Raw genomic sequence first — 22842 nt, 5'->3', positions numbered from 1 at the left:
ATGGATAGTCTCTGGCTTATGAGTATTTTTCATGGAGTTTTTTTCCATTTTATCTAAATTGTCCAAAAGGCATGCAGTAAAATCTGAGTCAAAATGTTCGTCTCATAACACATGAGTTACAATATTCATGATAGGTGCTTTGGGAGGTTTTAAGCTATTAAACTGTATAAAAGATTTTTTTTTCTCTGTATCAATAAATTTCTAATGGGCATCTAACTACAGAGCTCTGTAATTGTCATGGACCCATTTGATCAGTTGGCACAGCTTTGGGATGAGTGAGTAGTGGGGGAATAATGCTGCTGCACAAAGGTTTGAACAAAACACTTAGCAACTGATGCCAGCACTTACTTCAGTAGAAGTAATCCAAGTGCTGTGTAGACACAGTAGTTCTTTAAGGGCAGTGGCATGACTGAAAACACAGTGTCAAGGGTTAAAGCAGAGGGTGAGCCTTGAGTCACTGTCAGTGATTTTGTGAAGTTAATTTCCAAACCAGGAGAGGTTTGCAACACTTAGTCATAAAAAGGGAAGTGAATTCCCATTTGAGATCAGCCATTGTAGCCTGTACCAATTATGATCTGTTGTTTTTTAATGTACTGAATATTTTCTTTTTTTTACCATCACTCTGTAATATAAATATTAAAGTAAGTTGTAGACAGTATTATTATGCAAATCTCTCAGAAGCTCTCAATAGTTATGAGTCATCAAATGTGTTTTTAAATGTTAGCTTTTCTCAGTAAACTGAAACAACTCACCCTCTGTTTGTACACTTTAATTGGATGGAATGAATTCTTAGTTTCAACTTGTAATTATACACAAAATATCAAATTATATACAGATAAACCTATTCTATGTTTGTTTGGAGATTAAGCAATCCCCAGAATTAAATGCTGGAAGCTATTCCCCCATTATCTGAGGAATTATTTTTATTAGTGGAACAAATCTGGACATGGTTAGCTTTGTTTGACAGAGCAAATTATATGAAAGCCACAGGAAATGCATATTATCATGTGTTTCTGCTTTTCAGTTATTATAAAAATATTTATATGAAAAATTTCTGTAATTCTTGTTTTTATAAAGTGGTATATTTAGAAATGTTAGTTTGATAAATATCTTTCATAATCTATGAAGTAAAATGAAAGAATATTGAAAAGTAGGACTGATTTTTAAAATACTCAGCCTTCCTCACACATGAATCTGTACATGTAATTGTATTTTGTGTTTTTGAGAACACTTGTTTACATTTTGCATTTCCCTCAAGCTGGTGTTGTCAATTAAATTCTTTTATAGTCAGCATCAGTTGTCAGTTCTCAGTCTTACTAAAACAAGGCTGTTCCCTTTGAGCTTACCACCCTGTAGGAGACATTATAGACATTTTAGACATTTTTGTTAATCTAGCTTTAAAGAGAATTATGATGTTTATATTACTACAGGCTTACTGCTTCACAGGATTTGTTGAGCCAGCTGAGATGATAGTCCTCCATAGCAGCACGGAAGGTTTGGAAGGTGGGAGAATGATATGACCGGTGTGCTGGTCTTTGTAGAAATCTGTCAGTTGTGATAGTTTTCACTAATTTCCAGTGCAGTAATATTGTAACAGTGTGGTGATGTAAATACCTACTTCGTAGCAGTGTCCCTCTGGAAAATCTGAGTGGGTGCACAACAATTTTTTTCACCACAGGCAGAGCTATCCCAGCTTTTTCAGTTAGAGCAAATGTGACACAGTATAGTGGGGATGAAAGAGGCTGTTTTCTATGGACAGTGTTTTGCAAAGGAAAAGTATCATTTTTCTATGGATGTGCTTGCAAAGATTTCTATTTATCTTGTGTTCTCGTATTTTCAAAAGGTAGTAATATTTTAATGAAAAAAACTAAATTAAAGTTTGTTTTAGCATTGATCAAATTATTTAGTAACACAGAGAACAGTTATGAGTGCTTGCATATATTATCCATCATAATGAAATACATTCTTGAGTAGATTTTATACATATTGTATTTCTAAAATAGACTGTTTACATAAAAAGATAACTACTAGAAAATGTGAAATGAATTCAATAATGTAATGCTTAGAACTTGCAAGCACAAGAAGAACATGTACTAATTCCTATCCACCTCCATTGTCACCTTAAGGGCAGCTCTCTCCATAGCAACTGAAAACTTTTCAAGGCAGCAATAAACTAATCCTCTCCAGCTTCCAGAGCACCATCAAGGAATTTTAAAAACATTGGACTTCCAGCAGCTAAATACTTCTGAGGATTCAGAAGGCCACAAAGCTAGATACTCAAGCATTCTTTTTTCCTTCAGAAGGTAAGAAAATAACATTTAGAAATAAATGCTCTTAATATCCTCGTAACAGTGATACATATTCCTAACAGTAAAATATGTCTAAACACCAAAAGATTTCCTAATATCTAAAAACATACTAACTTTTTTCTGACTAAAAGCCCATTTGAATTCAGCAGTTCTTTTTCAATTTTAATACTTTGTTAGCAGAGTTTCCCTTAAAATAGGACCAATCATATTACAGTTCAAAGAAGATGAACATATATATGGCCATTTAACGTGTTTTACTATCTGAATATGTATGTCACTGCCAGCATCTGCCCATCAATAAAATCAAAATTTCTGTGGAAAAAAGAAGTGAAACTATTTTATCTTTCTTATGCTTTGATATTGAAATAGATTACTGTTAAAGCAGAATGAGTGGTTTACTAGGAAGGATTGTGAATAAGAGAGATGTATAGTACAAAATGTCTTTTGCACCTAGAGTTAACATGTAAAGCTTGTTTATCTCATTTATTCACTGAGTTATTTGAGTGAAATTATAACCTCAGCTTTGTAATTCTTCTGTCTGAGTAGTGAACACTAATTTTTAAGTACATCCTGTTCCTTCTCTTTTTGTGCAGTATAGCTGGAGTTTAGTGATGTTGGTACAGTGTTTTGACAATATAACCTGCTTTATATTATTGCTATGTAATGTAATTACTGCACATTCATATTGGTATTAGACTAGCAATATTTATTTACAGCTATTTTTGTTACTAAAAACCTGTTTTCATGATGAAATGAAAGTGAAAGCCATGGTATTTTCCTATTCTTACTGAAAAGAATTAGTAGTGAATGCAATAACTTAACACTGAAATGAAAGCCATAGACTTTTATTTTTAAGAAAAGGGAAGGGCACTTTGAGACAACCTCTTATTGGTAATTCTAGAGAAGTTTTGAGGCCATAGTTGTCTTAGTTTCCTGCTGTTCTGTGCTGTAAAGCCCTTACAGGCTCCCTGTTGTTCAAAAACAGCTTGTCACTGCAAATCAGCTTAGCCGACCAATTAATAAATCCTTTCTAACATATTGCATTTGCACTAATTAAAGGGTTGGGTTTTTTCCCCTTTACCATTCAGATTCTTCAGGTTTCCAGTTTAAGCTGTGCAGCACAAACAACAATCCAACATTCAGTGCAGATCACGCACTGCAGGAAGAGGAGATGTGTTTTCTGACCAAGCATCCAGCTCTTGGGGTGGTATGTTCTGCTTTCATATTCAGCGTGCTCATTGCTGAAGGACAGCCTGGGGAAGAGCATGGGCAGGATGGCAGCAATCCTCCCAGCAGAGGCTCTCTGGTGGAAGTTTTACGCATTCTCTCAGCTGAAAACACTGAGCTCCACATGAACCACTCACGAGAACTGGTCAAAATGTTACTGGAGAGAGCTGAGTGCCCACAGCGGATTTATGGCATGCAAGAGGATTGTAATCTGGTTAGTGATTCAATTAATGAGGGATATCTTTACAGGATCATCAGTGAGTTCTAACATTTGTTTGAGTGATACTGTCCTGAATATGACACCTAAACATGTAAAACACTTCTTGTTGTAGAAAAAAATTGTCCCTGCTTTGTTTCATTTTAAATTATTATTATTTATATTTGAGCTCATGAAGAGATATTCCAAACATGACAGACATTCCTTTTAAAGTTCCCAAGTGTTTGTTTTCCAGCAAAAATTTTTCTACTAAAACCTGGTCTAAGATTAAAAGCATGAGCTTGAATTTGGGGCACAGGATTTCCACTGTGGAAAGACATAGGTAAACACTGGGGATCAGTTCTGCCACTTTTTTTGTTGCTGTTTTGAATTTTACTTCATAAAAATAAAACCCAGACAGGATTGTGCCAGATTTATGTGCCACTTCACTGAAATATTCAAGATTAAGGGGAGGGTTTTGTAAGCAGTTCAGGTCAAGGAAAATGAAAGGCAGAGCAATGAATCTACAAATCCAAATTGAAACTGGAAGTAGTCCAGGGTACAGTTGCACAGAGGTATTGGTTGTCTACTTGAGAATATTTTCAGAACTCAGTCCTGGTTCATTAAAGAAAGGACAGGGACAGTGTTACTGAGCAACCTAGCTAAAAGGGACGACAAAGGGCTTGGTCAGCCTTGGCTTTCATTACTCTGGCTCTGGCACTGTTCAGTGACCTACATACAGCAGTGTCACTTTATACCACACTTACAAAGATGGTCTGAAAGGTGAATGTTTTTACAAGGTGCTGTTTTCAGCAATCTGCTAAGCCAATGAAGTGGGAATCTTTTTATTCTGTGCAGTAGACAGCTGCTCACTTTATTGACCCTTTCTAAAAATGCTCCCATTTTTCATACTAACCCAAACGGGAAATTTCATACATAGATATTGTAGGTGCCTGTCATTACCTAACTGGATAATTTTATATGAAGGAGGTTAGTCACACATGGGAAATGAATTTGCATCAGATACAGGCCCAGATTGAAAATTAACAACATATTTAACATGGCTATATAGACCTCCTAAACTTCATAAAACAGGGGAGTAAGTTTTTGTTTGCCCTTTTTGTACTTATTCTCTAGTGGCATGTTTTTTTTCTTGTATTTGTGATGTATTTCTGGAGAGCTTGCTGGTGTCCTTGGATGGACAAAATCTAAGGGAAACTCAGCTGGGGCTTACTTTGGTCAGTACTGCTACTCTGTTCAGGTGTCTTGGAAATTTTCTATAGTATGACTTTGAGGACTTTCACCATTTTCAGTACTCAGTGTGATCTGAGTCCGAAACACTGCATACACCCTGTACTGCCAGTGTTTCTGTGCCAGCACCACAGGCCTGTGGTTTTCTGTAGGAAATCCTTGAGAGAGACATGGCATTTTCAGTCACATGGTGCCCACGTGGTACTGTGCTGCAGATTTGGTAAACCAAGATAGCAAAAACTGTGCAAGAAGTACTATCCTTCAAGTACATCAAAATTTGAAACAGAATGCCCCACCTTATATTGGCATTTTCTTCCTCAAACTTGTTGGGAATCACTAATAGATTTCAGATTAAATTTGCCTTCTAAATCCAGGATTCTGTTTATACCACATTATTTTGTTTTCAGACTTTTTTTTTTTTCTTTTTATGATATCTCTAATGGCCATTTAAAAGCAGTGAAGTTTAACACTTTCTTTAGACCCTCTTCTGGTTTTTTTTTATATAGTAGCCCAAAGACTCTTTGGGCAGGAGCTGGCAGCTGTTGAATGGCATCTCACATTTAATCTCCTAAGCAAACAGAAGCTATATATTTCTTGAATTGGTAAGATTTTTTTTTTTTTTTTTTAACTTCTGGTCACTTAAAGAAAAGAAACTTAGACTTCCAAGCCAAAGATCTGGGCTTCTTTTTTGTTTAGAATTTCTAAATCAAGGACAGATGGTTATTCCTGTAAAAATATTAGTAGCAGCAAAAACCAAACCAAACCAAAACAACAAAAAGAAACCAAACAAAAACCCCCAACCTAATGACAAACCACTTTATATTCTCTTAATATCTCTTCAAGGGTCACTCACCATGGGCTACGCATATACTAGGGAGTAATTGCATCTTTTACAATTCATCTGCTTCCTTCTGGTCACCAATTTTCTTTTCAGTCATCTTCCTTGCAAGAGCAAACAATGGACTCACTGATTGCAATATATCTTTGGTGTATTTTAAAATCTTACAGAAATCTTTAAAAATCTTCCACTTCATGCCATATGTTTATTGTATTACTACTGAGTGTTCATAAAGACTGGTTGACTGACTTGAGGTCTTTGGGACAGAAGAGAGAATAGACTCCTCCTAGTCAAAAGAATAATTCTCAGAGACTGCATCAGGAAAAGTTAAAGACCTTGATAAGCAATGAAAGCAGGACAGGACACAGTGAATCATATGTAATCTGGCTTATTTATGTATATAAATAGTTAATTTGTCAATTTATATCTAGAGTTTTACACATATTCAAAAATCTGTGCTTAGATGTGGAGCCTGCACAAGGTGAATATGTCATTTCAGTCCCTCTTGAAATGTATTTGAAGGACTAAATGGGGTTGAGATCTTGTGCTGGCTCTCCACACTGGATCTCATTGTTGCAGTCAACAGAATTAATTGAAAAACATAAAAATATCTGTGTGATTACAGGCACAATTATGTCTCTCAGCAGTGCATTGAATATGGTATAACTTCTGTTTACATAGCTTCAATTAACTACAGTTCAGCAACTGCTTGTATCTTATAATGAAAACATATATAGAATGCACAGATGAAAATATGAATAGGCCTAGCCCTTGTCTAATATATTTGTAACCAGAAATATAATCTGCTGAAGCCAGTGGAAGGGTTTCACTCTCTACAATGATTGATCAGAATTATTGCAAATTGCTAGTCTCAAACCACTAAATCATAGAATTATGGAACAGAATCATAGAATGGTTTGAGTTTAAAGGGACCTTAAAAATCATGTTGTTCCATTTCTCCTACCATGAGCAGGGGCACCTCCCAATAATCCAGGTTGCTAAAAGTTCCATCTCTAGGACACTCGACTTTCCTTAAACATAAAAGGGGCTCTGGAAATAACCCTGTGGTGTAATCTTGCAGCCATAGAACCCTGAAGAATTACCTTTACCCTCCTCCTGCAGTTCCATCAGCCTGAATCTGTGTAGTTTTGGGTTGGATCCCTTAAATAAAGAACTTGTATTCTCCTATTGTCCTTCCTATCTGTATTTGCAAATGCCTGGCAGGGTGTTACTTGAGTTGAATTTCCATTTATTTTTATTTCTTCACAGTGCCTTGAACCAGATGCTTTGTTACAGATAGCTGGAGGAGATTTAGAAGACAATCTCAGTGAAGAAGTATTCGAGAGAATTTCTCTTATTCTCCTCTACTACATTCTTCACCACAAAGATATGTGTTCTTCAGAATTCAGCTTGATTGATAAGGATTATAAATTTTACCTACAAAGTATGCTTAGTTTAAGACATGATGAAGACTGTTACTATTTTTCACGGAATGAAACTGAAGATATTTTAGCTGCAGTAAGGCAACATTTTAAAACTTCTGAAAACCAGGTAACGAAAACTTGTGTGTGTGTGTGTGTGTGTGTGTGTGTGTGTGTGTGTGTAAAAAATCATTTCATCTTTAGTACAGGTATAATGCCTTTATGCTAGTACAGAGACTATGCTAGTACTACAGTCCTCCAGAAGACTGGTAGGTGAAAGTGTCTGAGCACAGGTTGAAAACCGAGATTGTGTTGTACGTGCTGTTTAAAGCTTTTCTTGGAGTTTAATGCTTTTCTTTGTTTCTGGCATGTACCACTTCCACAGGGTCTGCTAATGCAAGGTCTTGAACTTGGCTCTCTAGCATAGATACACTACCAGTGATCTATGAGATCTATTTGAGATAGATCTATCTATAAGGATCTATTAGAGATCCTTATCTCAAATAGGATATATAAAATAATAGAATAATATTATAGAGTTCAAAGTTGAAGTATTTTAATGGTATAAAGCAGAACAGATCCATTACTGGCTGGTATAGGAGAAATAATTTTCCTATTATTTTGCTGTGATGAAATCCTTACCAGGATCTACACTTCCATGTCTATCCAAAGCTGGATAGAATGAGGAATCTGTCCAAAGATATGATGGTCTCCTTCAGTAGGAACACATAAATTTGTGACTAATTATCTACCAAGCATGGATATGCCTTGTAGGAAGATTGTTAAAGATAACCTTAAATTTAAAGTTGAAAAAAAAAAGGCTATTGAGTATTTTCAGCTAACATCATAATTTCTAAGTTAGGAAACATGTTGTGTGTTTTCTCACTGCTGTTTAGAATTCTTTATTTCAAATAGGATCTAATAATATACTGGAATTCAAAGTAAAAGAAAAACTTTCTTGTAATGGGCAATAAAACAGGTTTTTTGCCAGATTAGGTAACTCCTGAAGTACAGGTTGACCTCCTGTTTGTAGCTCCTTAGGTCTGTTCCATGTATTGAGTTAAATTTGGTTCATACACAGCTTGAATTTGTCCTTTTCAATTAATTAGATTTTAATTTACACATACTGTAGTAGGGTTTTCTGCACAAACAGAAGATGGGTAAGAAACCTGGCCGTGTCCAGAATGTTGAGGGCTTCCAGTTCCTCTCTCTGTCTTCTTTGTGTGGTCATTTCCCACCATAAATTATTCATTGATCAGTACTTTTTGTTCTGAGTCTTGGTGAACGTGCTGATTTCCAAGGACTCCAATGGTATCTGAGCAACTGTGAAGAGGCATTGGAAGGTTTTTGGAATGTCAAGATAAAATAACAACCCATAAAATGCTTTACTGAGGGTTCTGTTTGTTTATGCTGGCAGTATAATCAGTTGTCAAGCCTGTCTACTAACTGAGACTTCACCATTCACTGACTTGAGGGAAAAGAGTTTTTTTTTATGAAAGATACACAAAACATAATAGCATAATACTTGGAATCACAGCACTTGAGTTGTGGAAAAGGGCCAATGGTGCACGGTAGTCATAGAAGGAAAGCATTTTTATTGGTTCTTATGTGTTTTGGTTTCACATAAAATATCCTCTTATTTAGTCATAGAACCTAATATCTTGTTTGAAATGAGGATTAAGTTTTGGGTTGTGAAAGTTTTAATGAATAGTGAATGTGCAGGAAAAGAAATGGCAGACTCCTCTCTGAAGTGTTTATGGCCTACATAAGGGGAGATGAGTATGTATTAAATAAATTACTACTGTAATGCCTCATCGAGCCAACCTTTTAATTTTGTTAGAAAAAAAAATTAAATTAAGTAATTTTTAACCTTTCTTGTTGTTGTTTCATTCAAACCCAACTATTTGCAGTGAAAATAAATAAGAAATGGAAAAAGGGAAGAAACTGTGAAAAGGGGGATAAATTTCCAGGAAACTGAGTGAGTTTGCAGACCTCCACATACATGGTTGTGTACCACTGACTACTGTTTTTATTTGGTCACCCAGCAGGAAAGTCACCCTTTATCAGAAAAAATATATCTTTCCATATTGTCCCCAGATAAGTACTCCATAAAAAGCTATTGATTCCATTGAACATGTAAAAACATTTAAAGAATTGAGTCTGAAGTTTGAGATGAAGAGTTGTAGTCTGTATTATTTGAGCCAATTTCTCATGCCTTAATAAAAATTCCTCCCCTTTCTTCCACTTTCTGGAAGTAGATGTAGATGTAATTGAGAAGGACACTTGGAACAATAGAAACAGCAGGAAAATAACACTAAGCAAAAATAACCTGAATGAAGGACTGTACTTTCTCCCCATTAGACACTGAGTAAATGCTCAAGATTTTTAATTCTATGCCTGTTCTCCTGAAAATGTCCTTTGATTAGCTGTCCTGCTGGCAATTACAGCTTACATCTTAGCATTTTTTCTACTCTGGCTGTCTGTGAAATTGTTCTCCCCAGTTTCTCCTCCTGGCACTTTGATTATTTAAATGAAGGTGAGCAGGACTGTCTTCATGCTGTTTTCTCCTGATTTCAGTGTGTTGATGTGAGCACTCTGGAGAAAAATGCTGATATAATGGACAGAGATGGTGCTGATGAAAACACTCTTCCACGCCTGGCTGCTTTAATCCTTACTCTGGCTCTCCAAGGAGTCTGTATGGGGAAAGCAACTTTACCTTCCCCAGAATTCTTTATAAAATATATTTTCAGTTCTCTAAATACTACCACTGAGCTCCAAGTGACAGGTAAGCTGGAGTATGCAAAGTTAATTTTATTCAATAAAATTTATTGTTGGACTTATCAGAAATGCTACTTAACCATAAATAAATAGAAGTATAAGGAGAGCTCAAAGTGGTCCAAAAATAACAAAACAAAAAATCTGAAACAAAACAAAGCAAATGTTGAGCTCTCAGCATCAGCAATTAATTTGTATAAAAGGTTGTGCCTGCTTAGCAGTTTGAGAAGCTACACCATCAATTCAGGGGGCTGGCATGGATTTAGATGTAGAAGTTGTTATAAGACATCAACTTTTCCTTTTTTGTGGCAACTGCTAACAGCAACAATTTACAAGCTTTTCAAAGCACTTTTAAAAAGTTACATTAAGTATGGGTTCAAAAGGATGAAAAGTTGAATTGAACATGGATAAAAACATTTTAAACATTCATAGGTTACACAGAGGTACATTTAATCACAGAAATAAATACTAAAAATATAATAATTCTTAGCCCTAAACTGGGGCTTATAGATTGTATTTACATAAACTGATTTGGTAGCAAAGCCCTTCCTTTAAAATTGCCCAGCCAGATCTTGTAAAATAATTCTCAAAAGAATGAATGGAGCCATCTCAGCACAGTGCTACTAAATAGCTATATATTGTGAAAGCTGGGCCCCAGTGAAGGCAACAGAAGGACTGTATGGTTGGTAGCATTAGGATGTCATTCAGAAAAAAAAAAAAATATTCTTAACCAGTTTGTTGCAGAATAAGCCTATTTTAAGTCTAAGCTCATTATACTGTTCCTTTAAATTTATTTAAATTCTTAATAGTAACTTCAGGAAAGAGTAAGAATCTGGAAGCATAGAAAAAAGAAAATTAGATTTTACTACATTTATAAAACAAATATATCTGCAAATATAGCTCCATTCAGATCTGTTTGTTTAAGTAGCCCCCCAAAAATAGTGAAACATCTTATCAGAAACCTTCCTGTGAGATTTAACATTAAGATTATGCCATTTGCATTTTTCAAGTAACAAGATTTTAAAAATATAGGAATATCATATGGAAACATTCCCATTAATCTAATTTTTTTAAAAATTAATTTGTGGACCACTTTTTAATAGACAAATTAAGGCATCCCATCAGCAGAAGCACCCATTGCACCCCAGCTATGACATCAGGTACATCTGTGCATGACCTCAGATTTGGATTAGGGATTCTGGCTCCCTGCTTCCTGTTGCAGTACTGTGAGCAGGCATACTTCCCAGTTAACCACAGGAGAGAAAATTTCACTGGCCTGTGCTGCACTTCTGAAGTGCAAGGAGAGCACAGCATCCTGAAGATTGATTTCAGAACACCCTATAGAGGATCTGTTTCCTCATCCAAATACCTGGCTGTGGCAGCATACACAGGAAAATTTAAGAACAGTGAAGTTAGTTAGCAATTGCTAGATAACTTTGTCAGACATGCTGATAAAATGAAAGATTAATTGCCTTCCAGTTACATCTGCGTGCGATATGTAAAGAAGGAAAGGCTGAAGGTCTGGGTTAACAACTCTGGAAGTTCCAGAGTTGTTAAGCAGAAATTGCCTCCAGTACCAAACTAAAAAAAGAGTATTAAAATGAGGAACTGAATCAATGTTGTAACGAACAAAAAGAAAAAAATCCTGTCTTTTAAATGTTTTGTCTTTTAAGTGTGCATTTTCCTATGGTAACATATCTGTTCTCTAATTAATTACTAGAACTAGAACAACTCCTAAATGTGCTTAGAGCCAAAAAGACATGCACTCTAAATGGACAATTTCACAGTCACAAAAGAAGACGTTACAGTATGGCAATCAGAAATATTGGAAGAAGAAATACTCCAGTCCAAGGAAACCATACAAAAGGAGACTATCTGAAAGGCTATTCTGAAGACCGTGAAAGGAACACAGACTGGGACCAGGTTAATTTATTTTTATGTTATTATAGTGTTGGTGACAGAATTTCACTGACAGAAGTTTAAATTGATTTGCAAAGCATGTAATATGTCTGAGGTAAAATGTATTAGTTTTAAAAAGGCATGTAGATACAGATGATAATATATATTTATATAGCTATATTTGTTTAAATTTTAATCAGGGAAGGAACTTTATGGATGTTGAATGTGCAATTAAAGTCACTGGGAGGGGCTTACAATGGTTAGTGTTACACAGAATCAGGTGCTTCTTCAAGACACAGAGGACTGGATTAACACTGAAGTTAATTTGATGGTTTTGGTGTTTTCTTACATTTATTAAAGATTTCTTGTGGTTTTAAGCCACAGAGTTTCTAGGATGCTTTAAGTGACCTGGTAGAAAGAAGGGTTGTTTTGCACTAAAGGAAACAAGTAAATTAGTTTCAATGTAAATTGCTTTTAAAAGGCTTTTACAAATTGAGGATTGGACATTTTCAAACACTTTTCATAGCCATCTATGGAATCCAGAAGCCTTCTTTAGAAAGTATAAAGGCTGTATAACAGAGCCTTAGATACTCCAAAGTAATCTCTCTGAGAACTTTGAAGGACACTGGCTTATTGCAGGTGATTTTATCCTAAGAATTTGAAAAGAAATAAATTTTGTTTATGGCAATGATCAAGATGATAACTGACTTCCATCCTTTAGACTGGGTATCATTCCTTAGACAAAAAAGGAGACTTCAAAGGATAAAATTGATACATATTCTGATGTATAGATTTGAAATATATTCTTCAAAGAACACTTTTCTGTTGTTTTCAACCCCTTACCATTTATATTAACTCAGTGGCAATGTTTCTTCTCCATTTAGGAGAACTGAGTGATGTGCAATTGACTTTTTCTGTGTGGTCATTTTATGATAGGGAGCTGAGACAAATTTCATCTGGTTAAATGCCATTCTGATAGATATTTATCTGTGCAATTATATTGCATTTGAAATGCATACTCTATCAATACATTTATTTCTTTGCAGCTGACCACAGAAAAGGATCATGCTTATCAGCATGATGAGGCTTTTAATGAGGTCTCAAAATAATCTTAAATTAAGGTCATTTTAAATGTGTTTCATATGAATTTTAAATTACAAAGGACAGAAATCAGTAGAGATTCCATCTGTAAAAGAAGTAAAATTCTCCAGCAATTGAAGTATTTGTAAAGCTCAGTTTTTTCATTTCTTGAACTCCTAAGACTGTCTGTAACTCAAAGGATCAGCGTGCAAGGGCATTATCTGAGTCTTAGGAGTTAACTGAGAGCCAAATATTCTGTATACATAAAAATAATTGCAAAGAAACATCTGGACAGAAGATAACTTCTCTTCTGTATTAATTTCTAGTTTCTAAGTTTTTTTTTTATTTCTGTTCTTTTTAGCTATGCCTATTTTCTTTTACATATTCCATTAGAACACTTCATGTTTCACTTCAGTCTCAGATGCAGACCAATTTAAATTAAAGCAATTTTTTGGTTTTTAAATATTGAATCACAGTTCATCAGATGAGATTAAGAAATGAAGATTATTAACATCTTAGATATTAGACATTAGATAACATATTAGATCTGGAATTCTTCTGTTTAAAAGTGTTTAAAGAAATTTCCACTAGAATTTTTTATGTATTAACTGCTCATGTTTTTACTAGAAGTTTCATCCTGGAGAGGAAAACACAATTCTTCATGAAAATTTTTGAAATATAAATGCTTCTGTGAAAAATTCCTTCTTTTGACAGAGATGTTCCAAACAAGAACAAAAAAAGTTGTTGGAATTCTGAAATGCCTCTAATAATACAATTATTAAGCAATCTTTAGACCAGTTTTAGGCTGTGTAATATCTAGTTTGCTGACATGCTCTCATTTAATGAATTAAAAAAGCTGACTTATTTCTATATCTTACTGAAGATCCAGTACAAGGATGAATCTCAGTATTGCTTTGATTTAGGCAGTATCTTAATAGCAAATGTCGTTTCACAAGAATAGCTAAGAATATGGTTTGTATTAGCATTAAAACATTTTTCTTAGCACAAATAACAATAAAATATTGAGAGATATTGTTTTGTAAAAGCTGAATGACATTAAGTGGCTTCAATAGAAATTGAGTTGATTTGTCCCAAAGATTCTAATCTTTTTGAAATATATAGTAGTATCAAGTTTACACAGAAAAAATGTGGAGAAATTGAAGTAATTAAACTAATTTAAGCAATAAAGAGTACAGATATATAGCAGGTTTCTTCTTGGACTGGAGCATCCTGTGTTCTTCTAAGATTCTGTATTTAACCGCAAAATTAAATGCAGGTATAATGCAACATGTTTAGTAACTGAATATACTTTTCTACAAAGGTTTGTTTCTCTGCCAATGAACTTGTGAAGATATTTTTGAAAAACAGTTCTTCCTCCATTTCTAAGGACCACTTCAAGCAAATCAGTCCAGCTATCATTCAACAACTTTTAAGTTGTTCATGTCAGCTTCCTGACTTCAAACAGACAAAGCTTCCACCAACAACTGTGGAAAGTAAGTTATATTCTTATTATTATATTATTATTTAAATTCAGATAAAGAGGTGCAAAGACTTCTGGAGTCTTTTCATTCATTAATAATCAAAAAAAAAGGGATTTATGCCATTTGTAATTAAACATTCTATCATTTCATAGCATACATGCCTGATAGTAGTATTATATTGAGAAGTGAGAGGATTCAATGGTTTAGATTTTATAGTATTTGGAATTCTATTTCCAGATGTTTTTTTCTTAATTTGTTAGAGGACTGCTTGGTATCGCCAGCAGGTAGGGAATAACAGGTCCTCATCTATGGATTGCTGGGCAGTAAGGGCTTATTTTGTGAAATTTGCGCCAGGTTTCTACTGTAGTCATGGCATTGCTCTTAGATATAGCTTCAAAATTACATTACTTGGCATTTTATACCATGATGTGGCAAATGCCTGATAGAAATAAGTTTTGCCTGAATGCTACTGGTGTTTCAGCTTGTGAAATTTTATATCAGAGATGCTTTGAGAATGCTATTGGGGTAAGAAAGACATCCAGAAAAACAGTAACAGGGCTGCAGGACCTGTGTGATAGAGCTGGAGCAAGAACTGTCTGAGAGTATAATTGGGTTGTTTCCACCTGTAGCCCTCACATGCCTCTGCTTCCAGTGTTTTCTGCTTCATCTGTTTTGTGGATTCTACTTCTCCTGTAATCAATCTTTATTCCACCTTATAGAAGAAAAATCTAAATCTGAGCTGCCCTAAGGGCTTCCTAATGTTTTTTCTGTGTTATTTTTTCCCATACTTTAAGGCAGTGATATCTGGGTTACAAATCAGTGTGTACTGGTGTTATAACAGACATTAATTTTGGTGGGGAATTTGGGAGTTGAGAATGACCAGAAGGGAATATACATCTAACCATAATTGCCTGCATCTAGAGGAGCACTTTTTAGGCTACAAATCACTGTCTTCAATACCTTTATCCTAATATATACATGGTTTGCTTTGGATGACTAGCTCTTTTTGGAGCTACTAAGTTTTCTTCACATCCTGCTGCCCAATGATCTTTATGGAACAGCACATGAATTAAAACGCATGAAAGAACACATGTGAATATACCAGAAGTAAAAAGCATGGGAGAATACTCATGGATATCCAAAGAATTGTTATAGTATAAAGAGACATACAGAGTAGGAAGAATCATTATGGGTCTTCAACAGGCAGAAGTGCTTTCTTATCTTATACCTCTGCTCATTACCTGAACACTTTGCAGTTTTTACTTTGATCTTTTCTGTGCTAAACAGATATGACCATTTTTTTAGATTGGGAATCAAGGGACAAAGAAAGAAAAGAAGGGAACTTACCCAGGCCACATACAAGGTTCATAAAAAATTCACTGTTAAATGGGATTCTTCCAAGTGTAAAGCCATCAGCCCAGTCAATGACATTTTACTGATCTCATAAAGGTGAGAGATGAGAAAAAATGAACTATTCAAGTGCAGAATGGAATTAATAAGAGCTCTTTCTGAAGCCCTTTCTCTGTGCTTTTTGACAAAGGAAGGTTTCCATGACCACAGGGACACTTTTACTGTCTTGATACAGATAAAGGATTCCATGTTTGACCTACGTGTAACCTAGTCACCTGAGCATAAGCTTATTAGTCTTATTCTGAACTCTGTTTTACTGTCAGGCTGTGCTGTTTTGGCTAAGTCACCAAGGCCAGACATTCCATATAGATCTACTATACTCTTGTATATTTGGATGTGCAGTCTCTGAATTTAACTGTTTGATTTTATGAGGTGCTAAGCACTTGCAGTGATCTTGAAGTTTGAAATGTTAGGTGACAGTTTTAAATATTTTGGCATTAATTCCTTTATGTGTGTTTTTTATCAGTGTTCTACCTCCCATTATAAGATTTCCATAGATATTAATCAGGATTCATGTTGTGCAAAATGTTGGAAATGTGAGCAGCGTGTAACTCTGAGTAATTATAAGACTAACATTCAAAAACCTCCCAGTAATCTGAGAAAAATAGGCTGGTGATCCTGGTACATTAACTGAAGGGATGTATTTCCACAGCAGATATGTAAATGTAATTTGGACCAAAATGTTTATACTTTGAATGTAAATTAGATCACTACATTTATTTGAGGTTTTAGGCCTTCATTTGTTTACATAAAATTATTTGGTTAAAAATGTGGTGTTGACTGTAAAGTTACACAGGTGTGGCTTGTGAGAACATAGAATCTCAAGCATAAATCTTTTAATAGAGGAAGCAAATACAGAGCAGTATTCACTGTGCTGCTCTGAGTGCCTCTGATTTCCATAGCCACAGTCTATTTAGCTCTTAAGGTCTGAAATTTGGAAGTACCAGACTATTACATGTAAAGCCTGAAAAAATGAATGTTTTCTGGTATTCTAATTCTGTCATCTGTTCACACATGACTAGAAAAATCTATGTGGCTGTTGTGGCTTTACTCCAGATAGAAGCTAAATATGAATCAGCTACTTGCCCACCCCCTCACTGCCTCCCTCCACAGGGATTGGGGATGAGAACAGGACAAAGGTTGAGCTATCATCAGTTGAGCTATCATCAGTTTAATAATTGAGATAAAGTAAAATATACAATTCATGCTATTCCTCCTACTAGTGCAATTACTAATGGAAAGGAAGATTACACAAGAAAAAAAAATAGAGAGAGGGAAATAAACCCCAAGGTAAACAAGTGATGCACAATACAATTGCTTACCACCTTCTGACTGATGCCCAGCTCACCCCTGGGCAGCAATCAGCCCCTCCTGGCCAATTCCTCACAGTCTGTACACTGGGCATGATGTTCTCTGGTGTGGAATATCCCTTTGTCCAGTTTGATCAGCTGTCCCAGATGTGTTCCTTCTCCCTCTCCCCAGATTCTTGTGCAACTCCTCACTTTCAGAGCAGGAGACACTGAAAAGTCCTTGACTCAGGGTAAGCACAGTTTACCAACAGCCAAAACATCAGCGTGTTGTCAACATTATTCTCATCCTGCATCCAAAACACTGCCCTGTACCAGGTACTAGGAAAATTAACTCAATCCCAGCTGAAATCAGATAGTGTCACAATGAATCACTTCTCCTGGGTGTTTGTATATAGAGGTATGAAAACATACCCTCAACAACAATTACGAATACAAAAAATACTCAAACACAAATAAAAATATTGGATTATTAAAGTGCCCTTGTTTTGTTTCATTTGTTTTCCCCTACAGAATATGGTTACAGCACTGTTGCTGTTTTACTTATTACTATTGGATCTATGTTTGGTACAACTCTCATTTTATTTAACTCCTGTCAAGAAATCTATACACTCATTTTACAGCTGTTTGTTGGTTTGGCTGTTGGAACCCTTTCTGGAGATGCATTGCTACATCTTATTCCTCAGGTAAGTAATAAACACTTTTGTGCTTTTTAAAATGTTGACACATATGAGGAGAAAGGTTTCATTTAAACCTGGATAATGTTCATCAGGTTATAAATACAGCTTTCTATAAAATCTCCCCAGCACACCAATTACATTTGCACTCTGTAGCTCAGAGAGATTAAAAATAATAAGTAGAAATTCATGATTGATGAATTCAAAGAAAGAAAGGTTCCTATTTTTTAAAAAAAAATCAGAACCTCCACAAGTCCTGTCCAAGGCACATTCTAGATAGGTATTAATTTATTTCATGAAGCAGATTCTGTGACACATTTTAACAAAAATTGTTCTAAGGTTGTATGAGCCATCCACAATCCTCTCGACAGATTGTTCCAGAGAACCAGGTGCTATCAGCCTAATTAATCCTGATGCCTAGAACTGTAATAAAATGGGCAGCACGAGCTTTTCTTAAATTCATAATCTAAATTTTAAGAACAGGATAACATGCAAAACAGAACCAAATTTTCCATGTATATTCTTTTATTTTTAACAGTCTCCTCGATATGACAGAGATGTTATGAGTAGACTTCTAGTGGTCACAGAAAGAGAGATTTGCAGCTTCAGATTCTGGTTTAAATTTTCTTTATGCTGAATGCATCATCTCTGGAACCAAAACTGGGAGAGTGGTTTAAGGAAGGCAATTCTCACTGAATGTGAGACAAATGCATTTCTTTCAGCAACACCTTCTAAGTGTGAAAGTATGCACTTTTGCATTAATTATGCATTAATTAATTTATGCATTATTTTGAAGGGACAGCTGGAGATCATCTGGTCCAACCCACTGTCAAGGCAGGATTACCTAGAGCACATTACAAAGGAATACATCAAGTTTTTTTAATGTCTCTAGAGAGGGAGAATCCACAACTGCCCTGCGCAGCCCATGCCAGTGCTATGCCACCCTCAGTTTAAAGAAGTTCTACTTCATGTTGTGTTGGAACTTTTTGTGTTTTAGTTTATGGCCATTGCTCCTCATCCTGTTGCTGGTAACCACTGAAAAAAGTCTGGCACCACCTTCTTGGTATACACCTTTGAGATATTTTTATGCATTAATGAGATCCCCTCACAGACTTCTCTTCTCTAGACTGAAGAGGCTCAGTTCCAGCAGACTCTTCTCATAAGAGAGATGATCTAGTCCCCTAAACATCTTTGTGGCTTCTGCTGGACCCTCTCCAGTAGCTCCTTATCTATTTTTTATATGAAATTTGCATATTAAGATAATGCAAGTAATTTTTATAAATTTTAGCATCAATATTTTGCAAACAAAATATATCTCATCTCTATAAAGGGTGATTTTATAAAGCTGTCCCTGAGAGATGAAGAAGTTTAGCTGTGCTCCTCATGATTAATTTCATCCTCTATTATTCAGCTGATTGTTTTAAAACACAATTTAACTTTGACAGAACTGGAAAATAAAATTCTGGAAATAAAATGAATTAATGCATTATGGATTTCTGTAGCAAAAAATTAAAACATTGTAATTTTTTTTTTTTTTTACTTTATCTCTTTTGTTTTAGACTCTTGGTTTGCACAAGCATGAAGCACAAGACGTAGAACATTTCTATGAGGGAAAAGAATATATATGGAAACTTTTGGGAATAATTGGAGGAATTCATGGATTTTTTCTGATAGAAAAGTGTTTCTTTCTTTTGGTAACACCTCGTGACCAGGTAAAGCTTTGTACAATTCACCTTTAAAAAAAAACTCTTGTATTTTGAGATTTTGCAATGCACAGAATGTTAAAACGATTGTGGAAATGAATTATCATTTCTGTGGGTTAAATGAAGCATTGATAATTGCTTTCCAAAGTCGTCCTACCAGATTGACCTTCAGTTTCTATTTTGCTTTGGTCTGTGGATTGTGCTTGCTTCATGAGTGTGTTCCATATCTTTATAATTCCAGAAAGGGAACAGTTAATCGAACATGTTCCGTAAGCCTGCATTCATGAGTCACTCTGGAGCAGGTGAAAAGTGTATATCAATATGAAATAGCAGTGACTGTTTGCTCTAGACTCTGTTTGAAGAGGAGAAAAATGCAATGGAAAGATAGATGCAAGCATAAGATATTTTCAAGAATGATATCTTAAAATTTCCAAATTGTTTTTGATCCCTATCCCAGGGATCTAATACATGTGTTGCAGTCAGTAGGAGCCAGTTTTTATTAATAAGATCTCCTTGCTCACTGCCATGCTTACAGTAATTCTATTACTTTTTTTCAGTATGGCTGGAGCCTGAAAATATGATTATGCCCAAGGATAGTGTAGCACAAAATGTGATGGCTCATTAAGTTTCTCAGCATGAGACAACCCTAATGTCGCTTAAGAAGGCTGAACCTTTGCTTGTTCTGTTTACAGAGTGTGTGAAGACTGGTCTGATTTAGGCATCAATGACTCCCTATTCCCACTACCTTTGAGTCACCCATAACAATATAATGTGAGATTAATAGAATGAGAGTATTTTAAGGACGTTGGTATTTTATTTGCTTGGTAAAAAGGAGTCTTTTTTGTTCCTTGTTTGAGAGAAGGGTTTTATCATCATCCCACCAATTTTTAAACTTTTTCTACTGAGAACTAGATGAATCCTCAGATTTAACTTTTATATCTATCTCAGCTTCAAATTTGAATTTGGTTTTTGAAATAAATTAAGTTTTATCAAACCTTTGTGATAGTCACTGATATATCTGACTCTCTTCTAAGCATAAGGAAATGTTGATGCCAGCCAGTGATCTTTTTCAGTAGATTTTGTTTGAAAAAGAATATTATTAAAAATGCTAAATTTTCACAAAAGACTGAGAAATGCTGCACCTGTGTTCATTGGGTTTCAGAACTAATTGCAAAGCATCTTCATTCAGCAGGGCCTTTCTTTAGTTAATGGGCACTGGGGACATTCCCATGATCTTCCAGTGGAGTCTGAATTAAATGAACATTCAGGCCGAAGCAAATCTACTTCAACCATACAGTTGGTAGGTTACCAATATGACATAATTCCCTAAATTTAAATTCTTCTTTCTCTGTTCATCTAAAGAAATGAACAAAATTAATGTAATAAATCAGTATTATTTTTCAGTCTTTATTGATTTTTTTGTTTATTACTTGACATGATTGTCAAGAATCTGTAGATTTTGACATTTATAATGAGCTTTCACAGATATATCAAGAACAGATATTTTACAATAACTTTTCTTAAGCATATATCAGATTGATATAACAATATGCTTCCTGTATTGTTATAGATTTTGTTGATAAAATTCTTGAAGATTTTCCTTCTCTCTTCTTTTTATACATAAAAAGGCAGACTGTCCCTTAGGAAAAACTTTGCAATTTCCTGCAATGAGATTTAAGTGCATAATTAGTGAACAGATTAAATCCTGGACTCTTCTTGGGCATTTTTCCACAGATTTGAAGACTAATGTAAACACTTTGTATATCTGGGAATGGTGCTTACCTATAAGAAGTTACATACTTTTATACTTGTCTGTGGATAGTATACAGACAGATAAATCTTTGCAAATTAAATTAAGTCATAAATTTTCCCTGTTTTCTCTTTCTTTCAACAAATATCTTCAGTTTATAGCCAATATCTCCATGCATAGGTGGACTCCATTTTACTAATGTAGTTGTGATGGGCAAGAGCCTCATGAGTCACCACTAATCTCTAAAACACAGTTGGAAAACTCTCAATAAAAACCAGATCAAACAGAGGAGTGAAGCACATTTACTATTTTGTGAGACACGTCAAAGCCTCCTGTTTATGAATGAACATGTTGTTCCTCTCAGATGCAAGATCCCCTCAGAGTTCTACATATATCACAATATCTATATAGAATTAGCCTGGCTGAGCTGGTTTGTACAAGAGCAGCCAATTTTTCAGAATCATGTGAGTAATACTAAGACAGATACTGGTTGACGAAGAAAAACTTATAAATCCTTCAGATCAGTAATTAGTCTTGCAGTTTTGACTCACAGTTCAAAGAAGTGACATGTGAATAAATATAGGAGAAGTGGAACAATTCCTGGAATTCATATGACTGGCTGCAATCATGGGAACTAGAGACATTTATTTTTCCTTTAAAATGTAGAATATGAGAAACAATTATTTTTCCTTCTCTCGTCATGCTTCGGCAGAACATATCCTTCATCACAACCAGGCTAAGACCAAACAATAAACATATCCTATTCTGTAGCCAGTGCACATCTCTGGTACAGTTTTTGGAGCGGTGGCTGATGTCCCTAACACAGAGCTCTTGTGCTGTTGTTGACTCCACTGGCTGCAATAATAGGTTTTAACATACTTTTTTTGGGGAAAAAGCCTTCAGAAATTAAAATTCAGTCTTTCTAGTTTCAAGAAAACAAGTGTTTTAGCTTCTCTCTCCCTCACATAAATTTCAAATAAGTTCTCCAGTCAGAAAGCAAAGCCTCAAGGAGGTAGGGACAGTGAGAGATTACTCATGTTCTCCCTTATGTCCCAAAAGTTGCAATACCTATTGATTAAATATTAGGGCTGGTGCATCAGTTTATCTCTCTAGGATAAGGAGGAAAACACTGCCTCTTTCTTCAATTGAAGTAAGAGTAAATTTCACCATAGAGTGCACTCAAGTGCTGCTATGCCCAGGCAGTGTTGCCTGTTGCTGAGATGCAACCTTTGCTAAAAGACAAGACACAAGACCCTGGAGACCACCCTGAAGAAAAACCCCTGTATTTTGAAAGGGGATGAAATCTATTGATGATGATATTTTTTAGTCTTGTGTTTTCACAAGAAAACTGTGAAGAAGATGAGTCCCTAAAAGACTCTATCTCTTTTTCGTGGAAATCCTATGGACAGATTCTCCAGGAAAATACAGTCATCCAGTCATGACAAAATCAAAACATGCAATTTTAATTATAATGCTCCTTCTAGTCTTTGGCTCAAATTTTTGTGTATGCAAACAGAA

The 22842-nt window shown here is 35.2% G+C and overlaps 1 protein-coding gene across 9 annotated transcripts in view; it reads left to right on the top strand.

Annotated features, from left to right (window-relative positions):
- The window catches only part of SLC39A12 (solute carrier family 39 member 12), a 48240-nt gene that overhangs the window by 14856 nt on the left and 10542 nt on the right, over positions 1–22842 (top strand). For 2 of the 9 annotated variants that reach the window (XM_085573061.1, XM_085573059.1), the window contains exons 3-11: positions 2127–2303; positions 3398–3750; positions 7091–7372; positions 9820–10027; positions 11738–11940; positions 14318–14489; positions 17708–17880; positions 19431–19583; positions 20764–20874. In XM_085573061.1, the coding sequence (XP_085429187.1) occupies positions 3481–3750; positions 7091–7372; positions 9820–10027; positions 11738–11940; positions 14318–14489; positions 17708–17880; positions 19431–19583; positions 20764–20874 (1572 nt within the window). In that variant the 5' untranslated portion in view covers positions 2127–2303; positions 3398–3480. Of the gene's footprint in view, positions 1–1430; positions 1504–1598; positions 1844–2126; positions 2304–3397; positions 3751–7090; positions 7373–9819; positions 10028–11737; positions 11941–14317; positions 14490–17707; positions 17881–19430; positions 19584–20763; positions 20875–22842 lie in introns of those variants that run through there. The other 7 variants (XM_085573060.1, XM_085573065.1, XM_085573063.1 and 4 more) reach the window with 7 other exon arrangements.

Source organism: Lonchura striata, chromosome 2 (genome assembly GCF_050655825.1).
Source record: "Lonchura striata isolate lonStrDom1 chromosome 2, ASM5065582v1, whole genome shotgun sequence".
In the NCBI taxonomy this organism is placed as follows: domain Eukaryota; kingdom Metazoa; phylum Chordata; class Aves; order Passeriformes; family Estrildidae; genus Lonchura; species Lonchura striata.
Note: the sequence above shows the minus strand (reverse complement) of the source record. Positions and strands in the feature narration are given on the sequence as shown.